We start from the raw sequence: 18,684 nt of genomic DNA, 5'->3' as shown, positions 1-18,684 counted from the left end.
CATATGCAGCATCAGCAAGCTCAACAGCTCATGATTGTTCCACCAAATTGCTGGAAAAGGGGTCCATTTCGACAAGTGGCACAGTTTTCATTAGTGCATTATTGAGGGATGGATAAAGATGATCAGCCTAAGGCCAAGCCAGATGATTGGGAAGATGCAGCTGACTTCTCTACACCGAAATGGGGAAGCTCTCACAACTAAAGCAACAATTTTCCTATGCAACGCCCCACTTCAAGACATTATTTTCAGATTCATGGAGAGGAAAGATGAGGACTCGTGGCAATGGTCTGAATTTCCCAGATTTGGATGGAACGAAGCTCGCGAGGTGACATCAGGGAAATCTTCAATTTGCCCTTGATGGACAAACAGCAAACACATACAGACTTTGTTTGTTTGTCCAGCTAAGAGACCAATTGATGCAGAATTCTGGAACTGTTATGGAATTAGTAGAGCTTTTAATGGGGATACAGATCTTCTTCCCGTTTCTTTTAAGGGAGTCTTTGTCAAACAGGACAATTCTAACTCATCTTGAGGCATGCTTCAATACAGAGAATTTCGAAAGACAGAAGAATAAACTACAATTGTCCAGGCACTAAAGTTGTGAGAGATGGCCAAAGTATTCGGTTATACTACCAGTGAGTCTATTGCTATGCGGATCCAAGGAAGTCGGGTAAAGGCTAATAAGGTTAATCAGTTCTGAGAAAGAAGAAATTGAACTAGACAAATGATTGATGCTTAGATCCAGATCAGAAAGGCTTTGTAGCATGCCGATTGAAACGAGTGGTGGGATCTAGGTTGATTTAGAGATTGAAGCAGAATGGTCCATCAAACACCTTTTTTTTAATAACTAGCAGATTGCAAAGCTATCAACAAGGGTCTTTTCATGCAAGTATCAACAGCTGAATCATTAGCACCTTCATGCTTCCAAACTCTACTTCTAGCATGGCCATCTTGACGCACACCTCTTCCTCCATTTTCTTCATTGAGAATTTACAGTTTTGAATTGATCTTTCAAACCCTTTTTTCAACTGAATAAACTTAGCTTTGAAGATTCATCAAAATAACTTTAGTTTTCTTTAAAAGTTCCTTAGGAGTTTCTAGGTTTAAAATCCAGATTTCAACAAATCTTTTGCTGTCATTTTCCTTCCGGCATGCGTTTTCACTATTTTATTTGATTTTTTAGCTATTTTAATGATTTTCTCGATTTTCAACAAGCATGGATAAACTTCATAATTCCAAATCATGGAATTTATGGAACCAACTCATGCAAAATCAATTAGGGCTTTGGTGGGGGCCCGACATTCATGATACTCACTTCAATACTGTTTGCTTGATATATTGATTTTTGATTCTGCTTGATAATATTCATGAATCTGCTTTATATTCATTGTTGAGATATTCTTGTTTCCCATAGAGATGTGGATGCTTGCTAATCAGGTACGCCTTTTCTACCCCATAACCCTAAAATTCTATGAATGTGTATGTTATCATGAACCATGACCATGTTTGATGCTATAATTGATTGTCTTGATGCTTGTTTGATCATCTTTGATAAAATACATATGATGTGTCACATTTCCAAACTAACCTCTTATGTTTCATGATAGCCTTGAGAAGCCATTCAGGTACGCACTTCGACTCTCTCCTATGATTGGTTTTTCTTGTTAGGCATGCAATATTTGAAATCACCTAGCCTACTTAGGTATCTATAATTAATTGATTAATGGCCACACTCCCCTTAACTTTGTCAGTAGAGACCTTTATAGGGCTTAGAGGGGTGCAACCTTTTAAAGGTACCTTCCCAATAGGTAACCTGATCCCCGGACTTAGACTTGGGTTTCTCAAAGACATGCTTTTTCCAAAACTATGGAGTCACTTTTTAGGGTTTTTCTTTCTTGTTTTATTTTCCCTTTAAAATAAAAATAAAATAGGTGGCGACTCCAACTTTTCTAAAATTAATTTTTCACAAAATAAAAAAAAAAAGCGAGTCTCGCCGATCGAGTGGGGGCGCACGTGAAAAATGCGGGTCCACAGATGGGTGCGATCATACCAGCACTAATGCACCGGATCCCATCAGAACTCCGCAGTTAAGCGTGCTTGGGCGAGAGTAGTACTAGGATGGGTGACCTCCTGGGAAGTCCTCGTGTTGCACCCCTTTTTCCTTTTTATGGACGGAATTTCTTCCATATATATATGGAATTTATTTGGTCTATGATCGTATTTCCCGGTTAGGTGTCGTGCAAAGGCGAGGAAGCAACTCCGAACGGGGTCCGGGGTTGGGAAGTTGGGGGGACCCACAAGGGGGGCGAGAGTCATGCACCGACTAGCGATCAGGATCGGAGGGCGTTAGCGGGGGCGTGTGCGACGGGTGATAGGTGGGTCGTATGAGGGGCGGGAAAAGGTAGAAGGATGTCAGGGCGGAGGGTGGGATCGATCGAAAGGGAACGCCTGAAGGGGATTAGGTCGCAATAACATGACGGGTGCGATCATACCAGCACTAATGCACCGGATCCCATCAGAACTCCGCAGTTAAGCGTGCTTGGGCGAGAGTAGTACTGGGATGGGTGACCTCCTGGGAAGTCCTCGTGTTGCACCCCTTCTCCCTTTTTATGACGGAATTTGTATGATTTATGTTTGCATTCGTCGTGCCAATAGGTTTCGCCCCTCCCTTTTCCATCCGCACCGGCCGATCGTCGATCCGATCCCCCGATCGTTAGATATCAGCCGTCGAAATCGACCGTCGCCGATCTTTCCCGTTTTTTCCCACGTGAAAATTTCCCCCATTTTAAGACGATCGACACAGACGCCAACCTTTTCCGAGCCCCGAGGCCCAAGTTATGGCCCAAAACGCCTTTCCTCCCTAGTCTCCCCATCCGTTCGTCGAAAGGATGATCCGAGCCCACCATTGCGATCCTCGCGTCGAGACTCGCGGTTTGAAAAAAAAAACTGTCCCAAAACTCTACCCGAAGGCCCCAGAAACCACCCGGCAAGCTGTCGCTTCCATGCTTCCCCCATCCACCCTTTAAAGTCACGATCAAACCCCAATCCATGCACCAAAACGCGAATCCAACCGTACGGATCGAAAGAAGGCGTCAATTTCAAGAGGGGCACACCGTCCGATCTGAACGAACATCCCCAGATACTCGCATAATAATACATCTGTCAAAACAAACTTTTCCCTAGATTTCCTTCTATCAAGCACACCAGAAGTTGCACCTCAATCACACCAGATAAGGGAACTAGGTCGCAATAACATGATGGGTGCGATCATACCAGCACTAATGCACCGGATCCCATCAGAACTCCGCAGTTAAGCGTGCTTGGGCGAGAGTAGTACTAGGATGGGTGACCTCCTGGGAAGTCCTCGTGTTGCACCCCTTTTTCCTTTTTATGGACGGAATTTCTTCCATATATATATGGAATTTATTTGGTCTATGATCGTATTTCCCGGTTGGGTGTCGTCCAAAGGCGAGGAAGCAACTCCGAACGGGGTCCGGGGTTGGGAAGTTGGGGGGACCCACAAGGGGGGCGAGAGTCGTGCACCGACTAGCGATCAGGATCGGAGGGCGTTAGCGGGGGCGTGTGCGACGGGTGATAGGTGGGTCGTATGAGGGGCGGGAAAAGGTAGAAGGATGTCAGGGCGGAGGGTGGGATCGATCGAAAGGGAACGCCTGAAGGGGATTAGGTCGCAATAACACGACGGGTGCGATCATACCAGCACTAATGCACCGGATCCCATCAGAACTCCGCAGCTAAGCGTGCTTGGGCGAGAGTAGTACTGGGATGGGTGACCTCTTGGGAAGTCCTCGTGTTACACCCCTTCTCCCTTTTTATGACGGAATTTGTATGATTTATGTCCGCATTCGTAGTGCCAATAGGTTTCGCCCCTCCCTTTTCGATCCACACCGGCCGATCGTCGATCCGATCCGCCGATCGTTAGATATCAGCCGTTGAAATCGACCGTCGTCGATCTTTTCTGGTTTTTTTCCCACGTAAAAATTTCCCCCATTTTAAGATGATTGGCACAGACGCCAACCTTTTCCGAGCCCCGAGGCCCAAGTTATGGCCCAAAATGCCTTTCCTCCCTAGTCTCCCCATCCGTTCGTCGAAAGGATGATCCGAGCCCACCATTGCGATCCTCGTGTCGAGACTCGCGGTTTGAAAAAAAAAAATTGTCCCAAAACTCTACCCGAAGGCCCTAGAAACCACCCGGCAAGCTCTCGCTTCCATGCTTCCCCCATCCACCCTTTAAAGCCGCGATCAAACTCCAATCCATGCACCAAAACGCGAATCCAACCGTACGGATCCAAAGAAGGCGTCAATTTTAAGAGGGGCACACCGTCCGATCTGGACGAACATCCCCAGATACTCGCATAATAATAAATCTGTGAAAACAAACTTTTCCCCAGATTTCCTTCTATCAACCACACAAGAAGTTGCACCTCAATCACACCAGATAAGGGAACTAGGTCGCAATAATATGATGGGTGCGATCATACCAGCACTAATGCACTGGATCCCATCAGAACTCTGCAGCTAAGCGTGCTCGGGCGAGAGTAGTACCAGGATGGGTGACCTCCTGGGAAGTCTCGTGTTACACCCCTTTTTCCTTTTTATGGACGAAATTTCTTCCATATATATATGGAATTTATTTGATCTATGATCGTATTTCCCGGTTGGGTGTCGTGCAAAGGCGAGGAAGCAACTCCGAACGGGGTCCGGGGTTGGGAAGTTGGGGGGACCCACAAGGGGGGCGAGAGTCGTGCACCGACTAGCGATCAGGATCGGAGGGCATTCGCGGGGACGTGTGCGACGGGTGATAGGTGGGTCGTATGAGGGGCGGGAAAAGGTAGAAGGATGTCAGGGCGGAGGGTGGGATTGATCGAAAGGGAACGCCTGAAGGGGATTAGGTCGCAATAACACGACGGGTGCGATCATACCAGCACTAATGCACCGGATCCCATCAGAACTCCGCAGCTAAGCGTGCTTGGGCGAGAGTAGTACTGGGATGGGTGACCTCTTGGGAAGTCCTCGTGTTACACCCCTTCTCCCTTTTTATGACGGAATTTGTATGATTTATGTCCGCATTCGCCGTGCCAATAGGTTTTGCCCCTCCCTTTTCGATCCGCACCGGCCGATCGTCGATCCGATCCGCCGATCGTTAGATATCAGCCGTTGAAATCTACCGTCGCCTATCTTTTCTGGTTTTTTTCCCACGTGAAAATTTCCCCCATTTTAAGACGATCGGCACAGACGCCAACCTTTTCCGAGCCCCGAGGCTCAAGTTATGGCCCAAAACGCCTTTCCTCCCTAGTCTCCCCATCCGTTGGTCGAAAGGATGATCCGAGCCCACCATTGCGATCCTTGCGTCGAGACTCGCGGTTTGAAAAAAAAAATTTTCCCAAAACACTACCCGAAGGCCCCAAAAACCACCCGGCAAGCTCTCGCTTCCATGCTTCCCCCATCCACCCTTTAAAGTCATGATCAAACCCCAATCCATGCACCAAAACGCGAATCCAACCATAAGGATCGAAAGAAGGCGTCAATTTTAAGAGGGGCACACCGTTCGATCTGGACGAACATCCCCAGATACTCGCATAATAATACATCTGTGAAAACAAACTTTTCCCCAGATTTCCTTCTATCAAGCACACCAGAAGTTGTACTTCAATCACACCAGATAAGGGAAGTAGGTCGCAATAACATGACGGGTTCGATCATACCAGCACTAATGCTTCGGATCGCATCAAAACTCCGCGGTTAAGGGTGCTTGGGCGAGAGTAGTACTAGGATGGGTGACCTCCTGGGAAGTCATCGTGTTGCACCCCTTTTTCCTTTTTATGGACGGAATTTCTTCCATATATATATGTAATTTATTTGATCTATGATCGTATTTCCCGGTTGGGTGTCGTGCAAAGGCGAGGAAGCAACTCCGAACGGGGTCCGGGGTTAGGAAGTTAGGGGAACCCACAAGGGGGGCGAGAGTCGTGCACCGACTAGCGATTAGGATCGGGGGGCGTTCGCGGGGGCGTGTGCGACGGGTGATAGGTGGGTCGTATGAGGGGCGGGAAGAGGTAAAAGGATGTCAGGGCGGAGGGTGGGATCGATTGAAAGGGAACGACTCAAGGGGATTAGGTCGTAATAACACGACGAGTGCGATCATACCAACACTAATATACCGGATCCCATAAGAACTCCGTAGTCAAGCGTGCTTGGGCGAGAGTAGTACAGGGATGGGTGACCTCCTGGGAAGTCCTTGTGTTGCACCCCTTCTTCCTTTTTATGACGGAGTTTGTATGATTTTTGTCCATATTCGTCGTGCCAATAGGTTTCACCCCTCCCTTTTCCATCCGCACCGGCCGATTGTTGATCCGTTCCCCCGATCGTTAGATATCAGCTGTCGAAATTGACCGTCGCCGATCTTTCCCGTTTTTTCCCACGTGAAAATTTTTCCCATTTTAAGACGATCGGCACTGACGCCGGCCTTTTCCGAGCCCCGAGGCCCATGTTATGGCCCAAAACGCCTTTCCTCCCTAGTCTCCCCATCCGTTCGTCGAAAGGATGATCCGAGCCCACCATTGCGATTCTCGCGTCGAGACTCACGGTTTGAAAAAAAAAATTGTCCCAAAACTTTACCCGAAGGCCCCAGAAACCACCTGGCAAGCTCTCGCTTCCATGCTTCCCCATCCACCCTTTAAAGTCACGACCAAACCCCAATCCATGCACCAAAACGCGAATCCGACCGTACGGATCGAAAGAAGGCGTCAATTTTAAGAGGGGCACATCGTCCTATCTGGACGAACATCCCCAGATACTCGCATAATAATACATCTGTCAAAACAAACTTTTCCCCAGATTTCCTTCTATCAGGCACACCAGAAGTTGCACCTCAATCACACCAGATATGGGAATTAGGTCGCAATAACATGACAGGTGCAATCATACCAGCACTAATGTACTGGATCCCATCAGAACTCCGCTGTTAAGCGTGCTTGGGCGAGAGTAGTACTAGAATGGGTGACCTCTTGGGAAGTCCTCGTGTTGCACCCCTTTTTCCTTTTTATGGACGGAATTTCTTCCATATATATATATGGAATTTATTTGATCTATGGTCGTGCAAAGGCGAGGAAGTAACTCCGAACGGGGTCCGGGTTTGGGGAGTTGGGGGGACCCACAAGGGGGGCGAGAGTCGTGCACCGACTAGAGATCAGGATCGGAGGGTGTTCGCGGGGGCGTGTGCGACGGGTGATAGGTGGGTCGTATGAGGGGCGGGAAGAGGTAGAAGGATGTCAGGGCGGAGGGTGGGATCGATCGAAACGAAACGCCTGAAAGGGATTAGGTCGCAATAACATGACGGGTGCGATCATTCTAGCACTAATGCACTGGATCCCATTAGAACTCCGTAGTTAAGCGTGCTTGGGTGAGGGTAGTACTGGGATGGGTGACCTCTTGGGAAGTCCTCGTGTTGCACCTCTTCTCTCTTTTTATGACCTTCTCTCTTTTTATGATGGAATTTGTATGATTTAGTTCCGCATTCATCGTGCCAATAGGTTTCGCCCCTCCCTTTTCCATCCGCACCGGCCGATTGTTGATCCGTTCCCCTGATCGTTAGATATCAGTTGTCGAAATCGACCGTCGCCGATCTTTCCCGTTTTTTCCCACGTGAAAATTTTTCCCATTTTAAGACGATCGGCACTGACGCCGGCCTTTTCCGAGCCCCGAGGCCCATGTTATGGCCCAAAACGCCTTTCCTCCCTAGTCTCCCCATCCGTTCGTCGAAAGGATGATCCGAGCCCACCATTGCGATTCTCGCGTCGAGACTCACGGTTTGAAAAAAAAAATTGTCCCAAAACTTTACCCGAAGGCCCCAGAAACCACCTGGCAAGCTCTCGCTTCCATGCTTCCCCATCCACCCTTTAAAGTCACGATCAAACCCTAATCCATGCACCAAAACGCAAATCCAACCGTATGGATCGAAAGAAGGCATCAATTTTAAGAGGGCTACACCGTCCGATCTGGACGAACATCCCCAGATACTCGCATAATAAGACATCTATCAAAACAAACTTTTCCCCAGATTTCCTTTTATCAAGCACACCAGAAGTTGCACCTCAATCACACAAGATAAGGGAATTAGGTCGCAATAACATGATGGGTGCGATCATACCAGCACTAATGCACCGGATCCCATCAGAACTCCGCAGTTAAGCGCGCTTTTGTGAGAGTAGTACTAGGATGGGTGACCTCCTGGGAAGTCCACGTGTTGCACCTCTTTTTCCTTTTTATGGACGGAATTTCTTCCATATATATATGGAATTTATTTGATCTATGATCGTATTTCCCGGTTGGGTGTCGTGCAAAGGCGAGGAAGCAACTCCGAACAGGGTCCGGGGTTGGGGGGACCCACAAGGGGGGCGAGAGTCGTGCACCGACTAGCGATCAGGATTGGAGGGCGTTCGTGGGGGCATGTGCGACAGGTAATATGTGGGTCGTATGAGGGGCGGGAAGAAGTAGAAGGATGTCAAGGCGGAGGGTGGGATCGGTCGAAGGGGAACGCTAGAAGGGGATTAGGTCGCAATAACATGACTTGTGCGATCAAACCAACACTAATGCACCGAATCCCATCAGAACTCCGCAGCTAAGTGTGCTTGGGCGAGAGTAGTACTGGGATGGGTGACCTCCTGGGAAGTCCTCGTGTTGCACCCCTTCTCTCTTTTTATGACGGAATTTGTATGATTTATGTCCGCATTTGTCGTGCCAATAGGTTTCACCTCTCCCTTTTCAATCTGCACCGACCTGTCGTCTATCCGAGCCCCTGATCCTTAGATATCAACCGTCGAAATCGACTGTCGCCGATCTTTCCTGTTTTTTCCCTCGTGAAATTTTCCCGCATTTTAAGACGATTGGCATAGACACCAACCTTTTCCGAGCCCCGAGACCCAAGTTATGGCCCAAAACGCCTTCCCTCCCTAGTCACCCCATCCGTTCATCGAAAGGATGATCCGAGCGCACCATTGCGATCCTCGCGTCGTGACTCGCGGTTTGAAAAAAAAAATTGTCCCAAAACTCTACCCGAAGGCCCGAGAAACCACCTGGCAAACTCTCGCTTCCACGTTTCCCCCATCTACCCTTTAAAGTTATGATCAAACCCCAATCCATGCACCAATACACGAATCCAACCTTACGAATTGAAAGAAGGCATCAATTTTAAGAGGGGGACACCGTCCGACCTGGACGAACATCCTCAGATACTCGCATAATAATACGTATGTCAAAAGAAACTTTTCCCCATATTTTCTTCTAACAAGCACACCAGAAATTGCACCTCTATCATACCACATAAGGGGATTAGGTCAAAATAACATGAGGGGTACGATCATACTAGCACTAATGCACCGGATCCCATCAGAACTCCGCAGATAAGTGTGCTTGGGCGAGAATAGTACTAGGATGGGTGACCTCCTGGGAAGTCCTCGTGTTGGACCCCTTTTTCCTTTTTCTGAATAGAATTTCTTTCATATATATATATATGGAATTTATTTGATCCATGATCGTATTTCCCGACTGGGAGTCGTGCAAAGGTGGGGAAGTAATTCCGAATAGGGTCCGGGGTTGGGGAGTTGGTGGGACCCATAGGGGGGCAAGAATCGTGCACTGACTAGTGGTTAGGATCGAAGGGTGTCGGCAGGGGCATGTGCAACAGGTGATAGGTGGGTCGTATGAGGGGCGGGAAGAGGTAGAAGGATGTCAAGGTGGAGGGATGGATCGGTCGAAGGGAACGCCTTAAGGGGTTTAGGTCGCAATAACATTGCGGGGTGAAATCATACTAGCACTAATGCGTCGGGTCTCATCAGAACTCCGCAATTAAGCGTGCTTGGGTGAGAGTAGTATTAGGATGGGTGTTGACCCTCAATTTTGTCCTCCTAGTACATGTCCTATTAGGTACTTGTTCGATACTTTATAGTAATTCCCTGGTGGCCCATTACTACTCGTGTACCCTATCTTTTCTAAGCCACATTGGGGACTTTGGTTGAGGGATTCATCTAACTCCATTGTATCTCTTGGTAGCCCTAATTTAGACTTAGTCCCATTAGGCACCACCTTAGGCCCACTTAGGCACCCTAGGCCCATTTAGGTACTCTTGACCCACTTAGGTTTACCTGGTCTTACTTAGGTCACTTAGGCACCTTTCTAGAATAGGTCACTTGGACATTTCTTTTGGCATAGTCCACTTAGGCGTGTTCTAGAGCCTGCAAGGTGGAGGGACCCACATACATTCACAGAGAAGACATAAATGGAAGCGACTGGGCCATTTTTTTTTCTCTTTTTCTTTTTCTTTTTATTACTTTCATTTTTTTCTTTAAGATGAGATGGGTGCCTATTCTCGTTTTGATCCTATTTTATTCTCTATATTCATTTCTCCTGGAATTACCCAACTTCTTCGCTCCATCTCTCTTTCTATTTCTCTCTTTAAAATCTTAGATCTATTCTGACTCCCAAAGCTCAACCTTGGCCAACCGCCATAAGTGGAATGACCTCTGGCCACCACATCGCCATCAAACCAAGCTGTTCTGAATACATGTGATAAACGAAGCAATGACATGGGTTTCTAGAAAGCGAGGAAATGGGAATCTGTGCCTCAAAGGCTCTGAAGCCGAATCCGTACGCCCCTGAGTCTTTGGAACCTTCTGCAACCTCTGGAGCAGTCAACAAGGATGAGGCGGAGGGGCCAAGGAAGCACTCGCCGATCTTTCCCTTCTATAGTCCTAGTCTGATGCACTACCTTTCCTCTAAGAAGTCTCTGATGGTGCGGAGCGCTAGCTCCACGCCAGGCGGTTCTTCAAGAGGCCGTTTCCACCACCGTCTTCGGCGAAGCATATAAAGGCGCTGCTGGCCTGAAGGCAGGGAAAGAAGGTGGTTGCGATATTGGAGGGGGAGGATGAGGAAGCTGCGGTGGGAGGTTTGGATAAGAGTTCCGAGTTCTCGAGGCAGTTCACTAGTAGGTATGAGGTTGGCGAAGTAGGGAGAGGACATTTTGGGTATACTTATTCTGCTTGGTTCAAGAAACCAATGCCTGAGGCAAAAGAAGAATTCACAGCCACGCATTCGCCATTGGAAGAGAGGGGAATATTCTAGGGGCCCACCAGATAATGTTCTTTGGGTTGGCACGTTTATTTTATTAAGTCAATTGAAATAGAAAGTGCCATTAGAAGTTTAGAAAGTGGGATCTCCTTTAAGGTTAGAAATACATCTCCAAAAAGGAAACAAAAATTTCCCATAGGAGTGGGCTGCCATATAAATAAGACAAAAGGAACAGAAAAGAGGGCAGAGGATTTTTTTTGGAGAGGACATGGAGGAATTGATTTCTTTTGGTAAGGATTTTTTTTTTTTTTGGGAGATTCGGACATAAAGCAGACTTTTTTTTGGAGAGGAAATGCATAATATCATTAATTACCTAACATGTGGCACAATCTTATTGGCCACTTATTACAAAATAATTTCCTAAAAATAATTAAAAAATAATGAAATGGTGATTTCTAGTCGTGTGGGGTCCACTTAGGGCATATGGAGTGCCCTAGATGCAATTCTCGAGGTAGAGGAGGTGAAACATCAAAGTGGCAGTGGGTGAATTCAAAACTGGTGTCATTTCGAAGTAGATTTCGAATTCATAAGTTGGATTTCGAATTCATAAGTTGAATTTCGAAATGACCCTTCAACTTGGTGCAGTTTTCTTAAAATGACCATAACTTCTTCATTTCAGCTCCAATTTGCACACCATTTAAAGTGTTGGACTCCTACTTTCCTGATCTTAGAAATGATATATATTATGTATAAAATGGAATCCAAGAAGTGCTCTAAAATTTTCCTCAAAGTCAGAGTATATATTGCCATCTGATTTTTGAGTTTTGAATTTCCATGCAGCTGAATCTTGCTTCATGCCTCATTTCCCATGTTTTCTTACCTTCTTTCTTACTCCATAATGTTCATTTCTCATATTCCAAACTCATGATGTCCTCGTCTTGCCTTTCGTCATGGTCTATGCGTTTTGATTCACTTATTTCCTTATTTAGCCATTTCTTGATCTTTCAAAATCTAAAGTGATTCAACTTGCACCATTTTCTTCCTTTGAACCTGAGATAAGTCTCCAAAGTACAAATTAAACTCATGGCTAGGGCCTTAGAATCGATTTAGGTCAAGTTGGGTGATTTGAATGTCTTTTGGTGCACAAATCATATCGAATATGTGCCATTATAACACATAATTTGGCTCCAATCATCTCCCTTAACCTAAACTTTGTTAGTCCCTAGCTAGTGAAAAAAGTAAAAAAAATGAAAAATATGTAATGAGATTCATGAAACCATATTGACTCAACATAACATGTTTCACACACAAGATACCCTAGAAGTCAAATTTCCTAGAATTGAGCAAGATGACACAAAATATGCAATTTCCTAGTTTTCTCACCTTATCTTTGTATACATAAATGTGCATCCATGTTTAGCATTCTCCTTAGTGTCTTTTGATTTTCCTTGATTGGTTCTTTCCACCTAAACCTCATGTGCTTAATTTTGGCATCCCCTCATAGTATTTTTCTTAAGACTTTTCTTAAACTCAAATTTCATCATTCTTTAAGTTAAAGAGAGGAAAATTTATTTTGATTTTTCTTTCTTAGTTTAGGAAATCTCCTTCTATATGGCTTAATAGGGATCCACTGGAAACTCCCGTGTTTTCACCCAAGGTACCAGGTATTGAGGACCTTTATAGGCCACTTACCTCTCAGGTATCACCCTAGTTCAAGGTAGAACAAGGTCGAATTTCCCAAACATTTATTTTATTTTTATTTGTTTTTAAACTAAGTTTAGCTTACGTAACGAGCAAGATATCGATGACTCCTAACCAGTTGGTTTCAGGCACCAAAGCTTGAAGACACAAGGCCATTACCCCCTTAGATAATTGCTCAAGCTTAAATCAGTCATTTTCAATTTTTTTTTTTCATTTCCTCCTTTTATTGCTTAAGAACAACTCCTTTTAAGCTAAAGAAATTATCTTAATCAAGATACCATAAGGGTACACATGCTTTGAGTCTTAAATGGAAAATAACCATCAAAGAAAAATTGAAGGTATTCCAAGGATTCAACCTAACTATTTTTGTACTTAAAGGTATATAAAGATAAGGTAAGTGAACTAATACTCTTGCTCTAACTGTATTTTTTCTCAAATTCTAAAGAAATAATACTACTTAAAGCATTCTCATGCAAAATAAACCATGAGTTACCAAGGCAAGTCAAGAATCTCATTAACTAACCTAAGATAACATGCATACTTTTGAAAAAAATTAGGGTTAATAGGCCTTCCCCCCTCAACCTAAATTACACATTGTCCCCAATGTGTAGGATAATGGGTCAAAAGAAAGGAAAAAGGAAGCTTTTACCTCAAGATCATCGAGTGAGAAGTTTGTTATGAGGACTTCACATAAACTAGTCTTGCACAAATGCAACAAGATTAGTAGCAAAATTATGCATAGAGAATAATATAAATGGTGAGAATCTAAACTTTGCTAATGACTAATTGAAAATGCAAAACTAAACAAAGGAAAATAAATAAATACATAAATAAAACAAAATAAAAGCAAAATTAATTAAATAAAAGTTTTACCTAAATCTAATTTTTACCTACTGGATTTTCAGAAAATACTTCAACCCTTTTGAACATCCCTATCAAGAAAATGGGGATTCTCCTCTTATGTCTCAAATCTTTCAATGAAATGTTTTAAGCGCTGACCATTAACTTTGAATTCATTACCAGTCCTCGGATTCTAAAGGGTCACGGTGCCATAAGGGAAGACTTTCTTTACTACATAAGGGCTATTCCACCTTGACCTAAGCTTTCCCAGAAAAATGTGAAGCTTGGAGTCTAACAACAACACCTTTTCACCTTGCTTGAACCCCATTCGTAAAATAAGCTTGTCATGGTAGAATTTGTGTTTTTCCCTTACATTTCGTAAGCATTCATAACTCTCATTTCGATATGTCTCAAGTTCATTCAGATCATATTTCCTTTTAGCTCCAGCTTGATCCTAATCAAAGTTCATCTTCTTTATAACCCAATATGCATGATATTCAAGCTCTACAGGAAAATGACATGCTTTACCATAAACAGTACGATATGGTAACATGCCAAGGACAGTCTTATAAGTTGTCCAATATGCCCAAAGTGCATCACTCAACTTGGTAAACCAATCTTTTCTTGTAGTATTAACTATTTTTTTGAGGATTCTCTTAATCTCCCGATTTGCTAGCTCAACTTGCCCATTCGTTTGAGGGTGATATGGGGTGGACACTTTATGTCTCACTCCATATATCTACAAAAGAGTGGAAAATGGCTTGTTACAAAAGTGTGAACCTCTATCACTAATGATTGCTCTCGGAATGCCAAACCTAGAGAAAATATTCTCCTTTAAAAATTAGAGCACCACTTTGTGATCATTGCTCTTGCATGCCACTGCTTCTACTCATTTAGAGACATAATCCACTCCCACCAAAATATAAAGATTACCAAAAGAAGGAGGGAATGGTCCCATAAAGTCAAGGCCCCAACAATCAAAGACTTAAAGAACACAAATATAATTTTGTGGCATTTGATACCTTTGTGTTGATTTTCCCCAGTTGTTGACATTGTGGACAACTTTTGCAGTGAGTGTTACAATCCTTGAACATAGTTGTCCAATAGAATCCACTCTGTAGAATTTTTGCTGAAGTCTTCCTCGAAGAAAAATGACCTCCACAAGCTCTCTCATGGCACATTTTCAATATGTCTTGTTGTTCATCCTCTGGAACATATCTCCGAATAATTTGATCTGGGCAAAACTTATACAAATGTGGATCATCCCAAGCATAGTGTTTTTTCTGCGAAAGAAAATACTTCTTCATCTATATGTTCCATTTTAAGGGAAGCTCTCCAATTGCCAAGCAGTTGACTATGTTTGAGAACCAAGGCAACTTCTCCATTGCACAAAGTGCATCATCAGGAAACTCATCATTAATCTGTGCTTCCTCAAAATATGACTCTACTTTAACTCGGGAGAGATGATCAACAACCACATTCTCTACCCCTTGCTTATCCTTGATTTGAATGTTAAATTCTTGAAGAAAAAGGATCCATCTGATAAGTCTTGCTTTGGCATACTTTTTGTTGAGTAGATATTTCAAGGTTGTATGATCAGTAAAAATTACTATTGAAGTTCCCAAAGGTAGTTCTTGAATTTATCGAGTGCAAACACCACTACAAGGAGCTCATTTTTAGTAGTTGTGTAGTTCTTCTGAGCATTATTGAGGGTTTTACTAGCATAATACACCACATATGGTTTTCCATCCTCCTTTGACCTAGTATAGCTCCCAATGTATAGTCACTAGCATCACACATCAACTCAAATGGAAGAGACCAATTGGGAGGTCTCACAATTGGTGCAGTAGTGAGGAGTGACTTTAGTATGTCAAAAGCTTCTTGGTATGCTTTAGTCCATATGAATTCTGTATCTTAAAGAAATAAAGCACAAAGAGGTTGAGAGATTTATGAGAAGTCCTGCATGAACCTCTTATAAAAACCTGCATGCCCCAAAAATTGTTTCACCTCTTTAACAGTAGTAGGCGAAGGTAGCTTTGAGATGAGCTCAATTTTTGCTGGATCTACTTGAATGCCCTCTCTAGAAATGATATGACCAAGTACTACCCCTGAGGTTGGCATAAAGTGACATTTCTCCCAATTTAGGACCAAATCCTTCTCAATGCACCTTTTCAAAACTTTTTTCAAATTTAAGAGACAATCATCAAAGGTCTTCTCCTAAACTATTAGATCATCCATGAAAACTTCCATGATTCTCTCTACCATGTCACTGAAGATACTGAGCATACACCTTTGAAATGTGGCCGACGCATTACAAAGACCAAAAGGCATGCACTTATAAGCATAGGTGCCAAATGGGCATGTGAATGTGGTTTTCTCTTGATCCTCCAATGCAATGGCAATTTGAAAGTAACCTGAATAGCCATCCAAGAAGCAATAATAGTCATGACCAGCTACCCTCTCCAAAACCTGATCTAAGAAAGGTAATGGAAAATGATCTTTCTTGGTGTCTGCATTCAACTTCCTAAAATCAATGCATACTCGCCAACCTGTAGTCAACCTTGTAGGAATAAGCTCTCCTTCATCATTCTTCACCACAGTTATCCCGTTTTTCTTAGGTATTACTTGAGTGGGGCTCACCCAACTACTATCAAAGATAGGATAAATAATACCTGCATCTAAAAGGTTCAATACCTCATTTTTGACTACATCTTGCATAAGGGGATTTAGCCTTCTTTGTGGTTGCCTTATTGGTTTTGCATTATCTTCCAAATAAATATGATGCATGAAAATCAAGGGATTTATCCCTCTCAAATCTGAAATAGACTAACCAATTACTCTTTTATTCTCTTTAAGCATCTTCAAAAGTTTGATTTCTTGTTCTTCAGTTAATGTAGTTGAAATGACCATAGGTTTTTCTTCATTTTTCTCTAAATAAACATACTTTAAACCATGTGGTAGGGGCTTTAACTCTAGTTTGTTGATCTCAACCTCCCCCTTTTTGCTTTCTTCATCATTCTCAACACTATTCAAAGATTGAATGGTACATATTTCTTTCCACTTTGTAGCAACTTCAACACATTCTTCTTTAACGATTGTAGAGAAAAATTCATCTATATTTTCTTTCATTAAATTTTCTATGTGTTTTTGCACCAAGGCCTCTATAAGGCATGCTTCCTCATTCTCCACATCATCTTGGTCCATCGGTTGCTTGCATAAATTGAAGACATTCATTTCCACTGTCATGTTCCCAAAAGATAACTGCATCAATCTATTTCGACAGTTAATAAAAGCATTGGTTATAGCAAGGAAGGGTCTCCTAAGAATAATTGGAACAGAATTGACACCCTTTTTCAACGGTTTTGTATCTAACACCACAAAGTCCACTGCGTAGTAGAACTTTTCAACTTGCACCAAGACATCTTCGACTACTCCTCTAGGTACTTTAATTGAACGGTCAGCAAAAGAGAGTGTAATGGTAGTAGCCTTAAGCTCTCCCAATCCCAATTGATTATAGATTGAATATGGAAGCAAATTTACACTAGCTCCCAAATCTAACAAAGCCCTATCCATGAATGAGTCTCCAATCTGAACCGAGATAGTAGGACAACCTGGATCTTTATACTTCAGCATTGCCTTATTCTCAATGATGGCACTGACTTGCTCGGTGAGGAATGCTTTCTTGCTTAATTTAATCATTCTCTTCACAATGCATAAGTCTTTGAGGAACTTTGCATAAGCAGGCACTTGCTTGATCATATCAAGGAGTGGAGTGTTGATCTTCACTTGCTTCAAAACTTCCAAAGTCTCTAAAGTCTTATCCCTTACTTTGTGTCTCTGCATAGCTAAAGGGAAAGGCAAATGATTGGAAACACTCCTTTTATCTTTGCTCACAATGACTTCCTCATATTTTTCAGACACTTTCTCATTTTTGGCATTTTTCTCCACGGTTGGTTCATCTCTAGCAGGAATATCTTCACTTACAGGTAACTCGGGCCCTTCATATTCTTTCCCATTTTTGAGTGTGATAGCTGCATTGCAATCTTCCTTTTGCACTTCAAAAACTTCATTTACCCCTCTCGGATTTTTCTGTGGTTGAGTTGGGAACTTTCCTTTCTCTTGAGATAAACCCATAACAAGTTGGCTCAAAGTGGTTCGAATATCTACTAGTTTTTGAGATGTTTGAGCATTTATCCTATTTTGATCTTCATTACGCTTGTTTTGCTTCTATATAAACTCTCTCATCATATCTTCCAAGCTAGAGTTAGATGATGAGGTTTGATGTTGCTGTTAAAAATTTTGAGATGGCATACCTTGTGGTTGAAAACCTTGATGCCCATTAGTATGATTACCCTAAAATCGGTTTCCTTGCTGCTGAAACTAGCCATTGTTACCTCTTCTCCATGATAGATTTGGATGATTCCTCCAACCCGGATTATAAGTGTTGGAATATGGAGAATTGCTAGAATATTGCTTGTATGTCCTTAAGGCATTGGCTTGCTCTGAAAACATGTCTTGCATTATAGGTAGAGTGGGACAAGATTGCACACCATGTTTCGTAGACTTACATATCAAGCACAGTTGAGTTACTCCCTCATTGACTATTTGTACCTCTTGAACTCCCTTGGCTTCCAAATCATCCAATCTTTTCGTAATGGTTGTAAACTTTGCTTGGACATCTAAACCCTCTGGTAAGGTATACCTTCCATTAGCTCTTGCCCTGTTCATTATTCTATCTCTAGATGGTTCCTTGACAATTGGTTCTTCCCAACTTCTAGATACCTTGGCAACATAATCAAGGAATTGAAATCCTTCATCAGGGTTTTAATTCATGAAATCTCCTCCACACATATTCTCGAGAAGTTGTTTCATTGGTGGTGACATGCCTTCATTGAAATACGATACTAGCGTCCAATTGTCAAATCTGTGATGGGGGCATGCTGCAACCATTTCCCTGAATCTTTCCCAGCATGCAAAAAATTTCTCATCCTTCATAGCCTTGAAACTCGAGATCTCATTTTTCAATGCACTGGTTTTATGTGTTGGAAATAATTTATGCAA

At 43.2% G+C, this 18,684-nt stretch overlaps 1 protein-coding gene, 12 non-coding genes and 1 pseudogene across 13 annotated transcripts; 13 read left to right on the top strand and 1 right to left on the bottom strand.

Annotated features, from left to right (window-relative positions):
- The first annotated feature begins 2,036 nt into the window (after nt 1-2,036).
- On the top strand, nt 2,037-2,155 carry LOC132253048 (5S ribosomal RNA). The gene has a single exon (XR_009464828.1). It is a non-coding gene; the product is annotated as a 5S ribosomal RNA (ribosomal RNA).
- Nucleotides 2,156-2,478: 323 nt separating this feature from the next.
- Nucleotides 2,479-2,597, top strand: LOC132252855 (5S ribosomal RNA). The gene has a single exon (XR_009464665.1). It is a non-coding gene; the product is annotated as a 5S ribosomal RNA (ribosomal RNA).
- Nucleotides 2,598-3,259: 662 nt separating this feature from the next.
- LOC132253047 (5S ribosomal RNA) lies at nt 3,260-3,378 on the top strand. Its single transcript, XR_009464827.1, has one exon. It is a non-coding gene; the product is annotated as a 5S ribosomal RNA (ribosomal RNA).
- Nucleotides 3,379-3,701: 323 nt separating this feature from the next.
- On the top strand, nt 3,702-3,820 carry LOC132252934 (5S ribosomal RNA). Its single transcript, XR_009464744.1, has one exon. It is a non-coding gene; the product is annotated as a 5S ribosomal RNA (ribosomal RNA).
- Nucleotides 3,821-4,485: 665 nt separating this feature from the next.
- Nucleotides 4,486-4,603, top strand: LOC132252966 (5S ribosomal RNA). The gene has a single exon (XR_009464776.1). It is a non-coding gene; the product is annotated as a 5S ribosomal RNA (ribosomal RNA).
- Nucleotides 4,604-4,926: 323 nt separating this feature from the next.
- Nucleotides 4,927-5,045, top strand: LOC132252933 (5S ribosomal RNA). Its single transcript, XR_009464743.1, has one exon. It is a non-coding gene; the product is annotated as a 5S ribosomal RNA (ribosomal RNA).
- A 664-nt stretch (nt 5,046-5,709) lies between these two features.
- On the top strand, nt 5,710-5,828 carry LOC132252991 (5S ribosomal RNA; annotated as a pseudogene).
- Nucleotides 5,829-6,151: 323 nt separating this feature from the next.
- Nucleotides 6,152-6,270, top strand: LOC132252978 (5S ribosomal RNA). The gene has a single exon (XR_009464788.1). It is a non-coding gene; the product is annotated as a 5S ribosomal RNA (ribosomal RNA).
- Nucleotides 6,271-6,931: 661 nt separating this feature from the next.
- LOC132252965 (5S ribosomal RNA) lies at nt 6,932-7,050 on the top strand. Its single transcript, XR_009464775.1, has one exon. It is a non-coding gene; the product is annotated as a 5S ribosomal RNA (ribosomal RNA).
- Nucleotides 7,051-7,355: 305 nt separating this feature from the next.
- On the top strand, nt 7,356-7,474 carry LOC132252967 (5S ribosomal RNA). Its single transcript, XR_009464777.1, has one exon. It is a non-coding gene; the product is annotated as a 5S ribosomal RNA (ribosomal RNA).
- A 679-nt stretch (nt 7,475-8,153) lies between these two features.
- LOC132252976 (5S ribosomal RNA) lies at nt 8,154-8,272 on the top strand. The gene has a single exon (XR_009464786.1). It is a non-coding gene; the product is annotated as a 5S ribosomal RNA (ribosomal RNA).
- A 315-nt stretch (nt 8,273-8,587) lies between these two features.
- Nucleotides 8,588-8,706, top strand: LOC132252977 (5S ribosomal RNA). The gene has a single exon (XR_009464787.1). It is a non-coding gene; the product is annotated as a 5S ribosomal RNA (ribosomal RNA).
- A 662-nt stretch (nt 8,707-9,368) lies between these two features.
- LOC132252969 (5S ribosomal RNA) lies at nt 9,369-9,487 on the top strand. Its single transcript, XR_009464779.1, has one exon. It is a non-coding gene; the product is annotated as a 5S ribosomal RNA (ribosomal RNA).
- A 5,443-nt stretch (nt 9,488-14,930) lies between these two features.
- LOC100853289 (uncharacterized) lies at nt 14,931-17,757 on the bottom strand. The gene is made up of 2 exons (XM_019226421.1): nt 16,777-17,757; nt 14,931-15,122 (listed from the first exon to the last, which is right to left on the bottom strand). Exons 1-2 carry the CDS (start codon nt 17,755-17,757, stop codon nt 14,931-14,933), a joined length of 1,173 nt encoding a protein of 390 aa, XP_019081966.1.
- Nucleotides 17,758-18,684: the final 927 nt, after the last annotated feature.

Source organism: Vitis vinifera, chromosome 17 (assembly GCF_030704535.1).
Source record: "Vitis vinifera cultivar Pinot Noir 40024 chromosome 17, ASM3070453v1".
NCBI lineage: Eukaryota > Viridiplantae > Streptophyta > Magnoliopsida > Vitales > Vitaceae > Vitis > Vitis vinifera.
This window is presented reverse-complemented; position numbering and strand designations above follow the sequence as displayed.

Coding starts and splice junctions, on each gene's coding strand:
- LOC100853289 (XM_019226421.1), bottom strand. CDS start 17,757: ATGGGTTTATCTCAAGAGAAAGGAAAGTTCCCAACTCAACCACAGAAA. Junction 15,123..16,776: donor CATGCCTTATAGAGGCCTTG/GTGCAAAAACAC, acceptor ATTCAAATCAAG/GATAAGCAAGGGGTAGAGAA.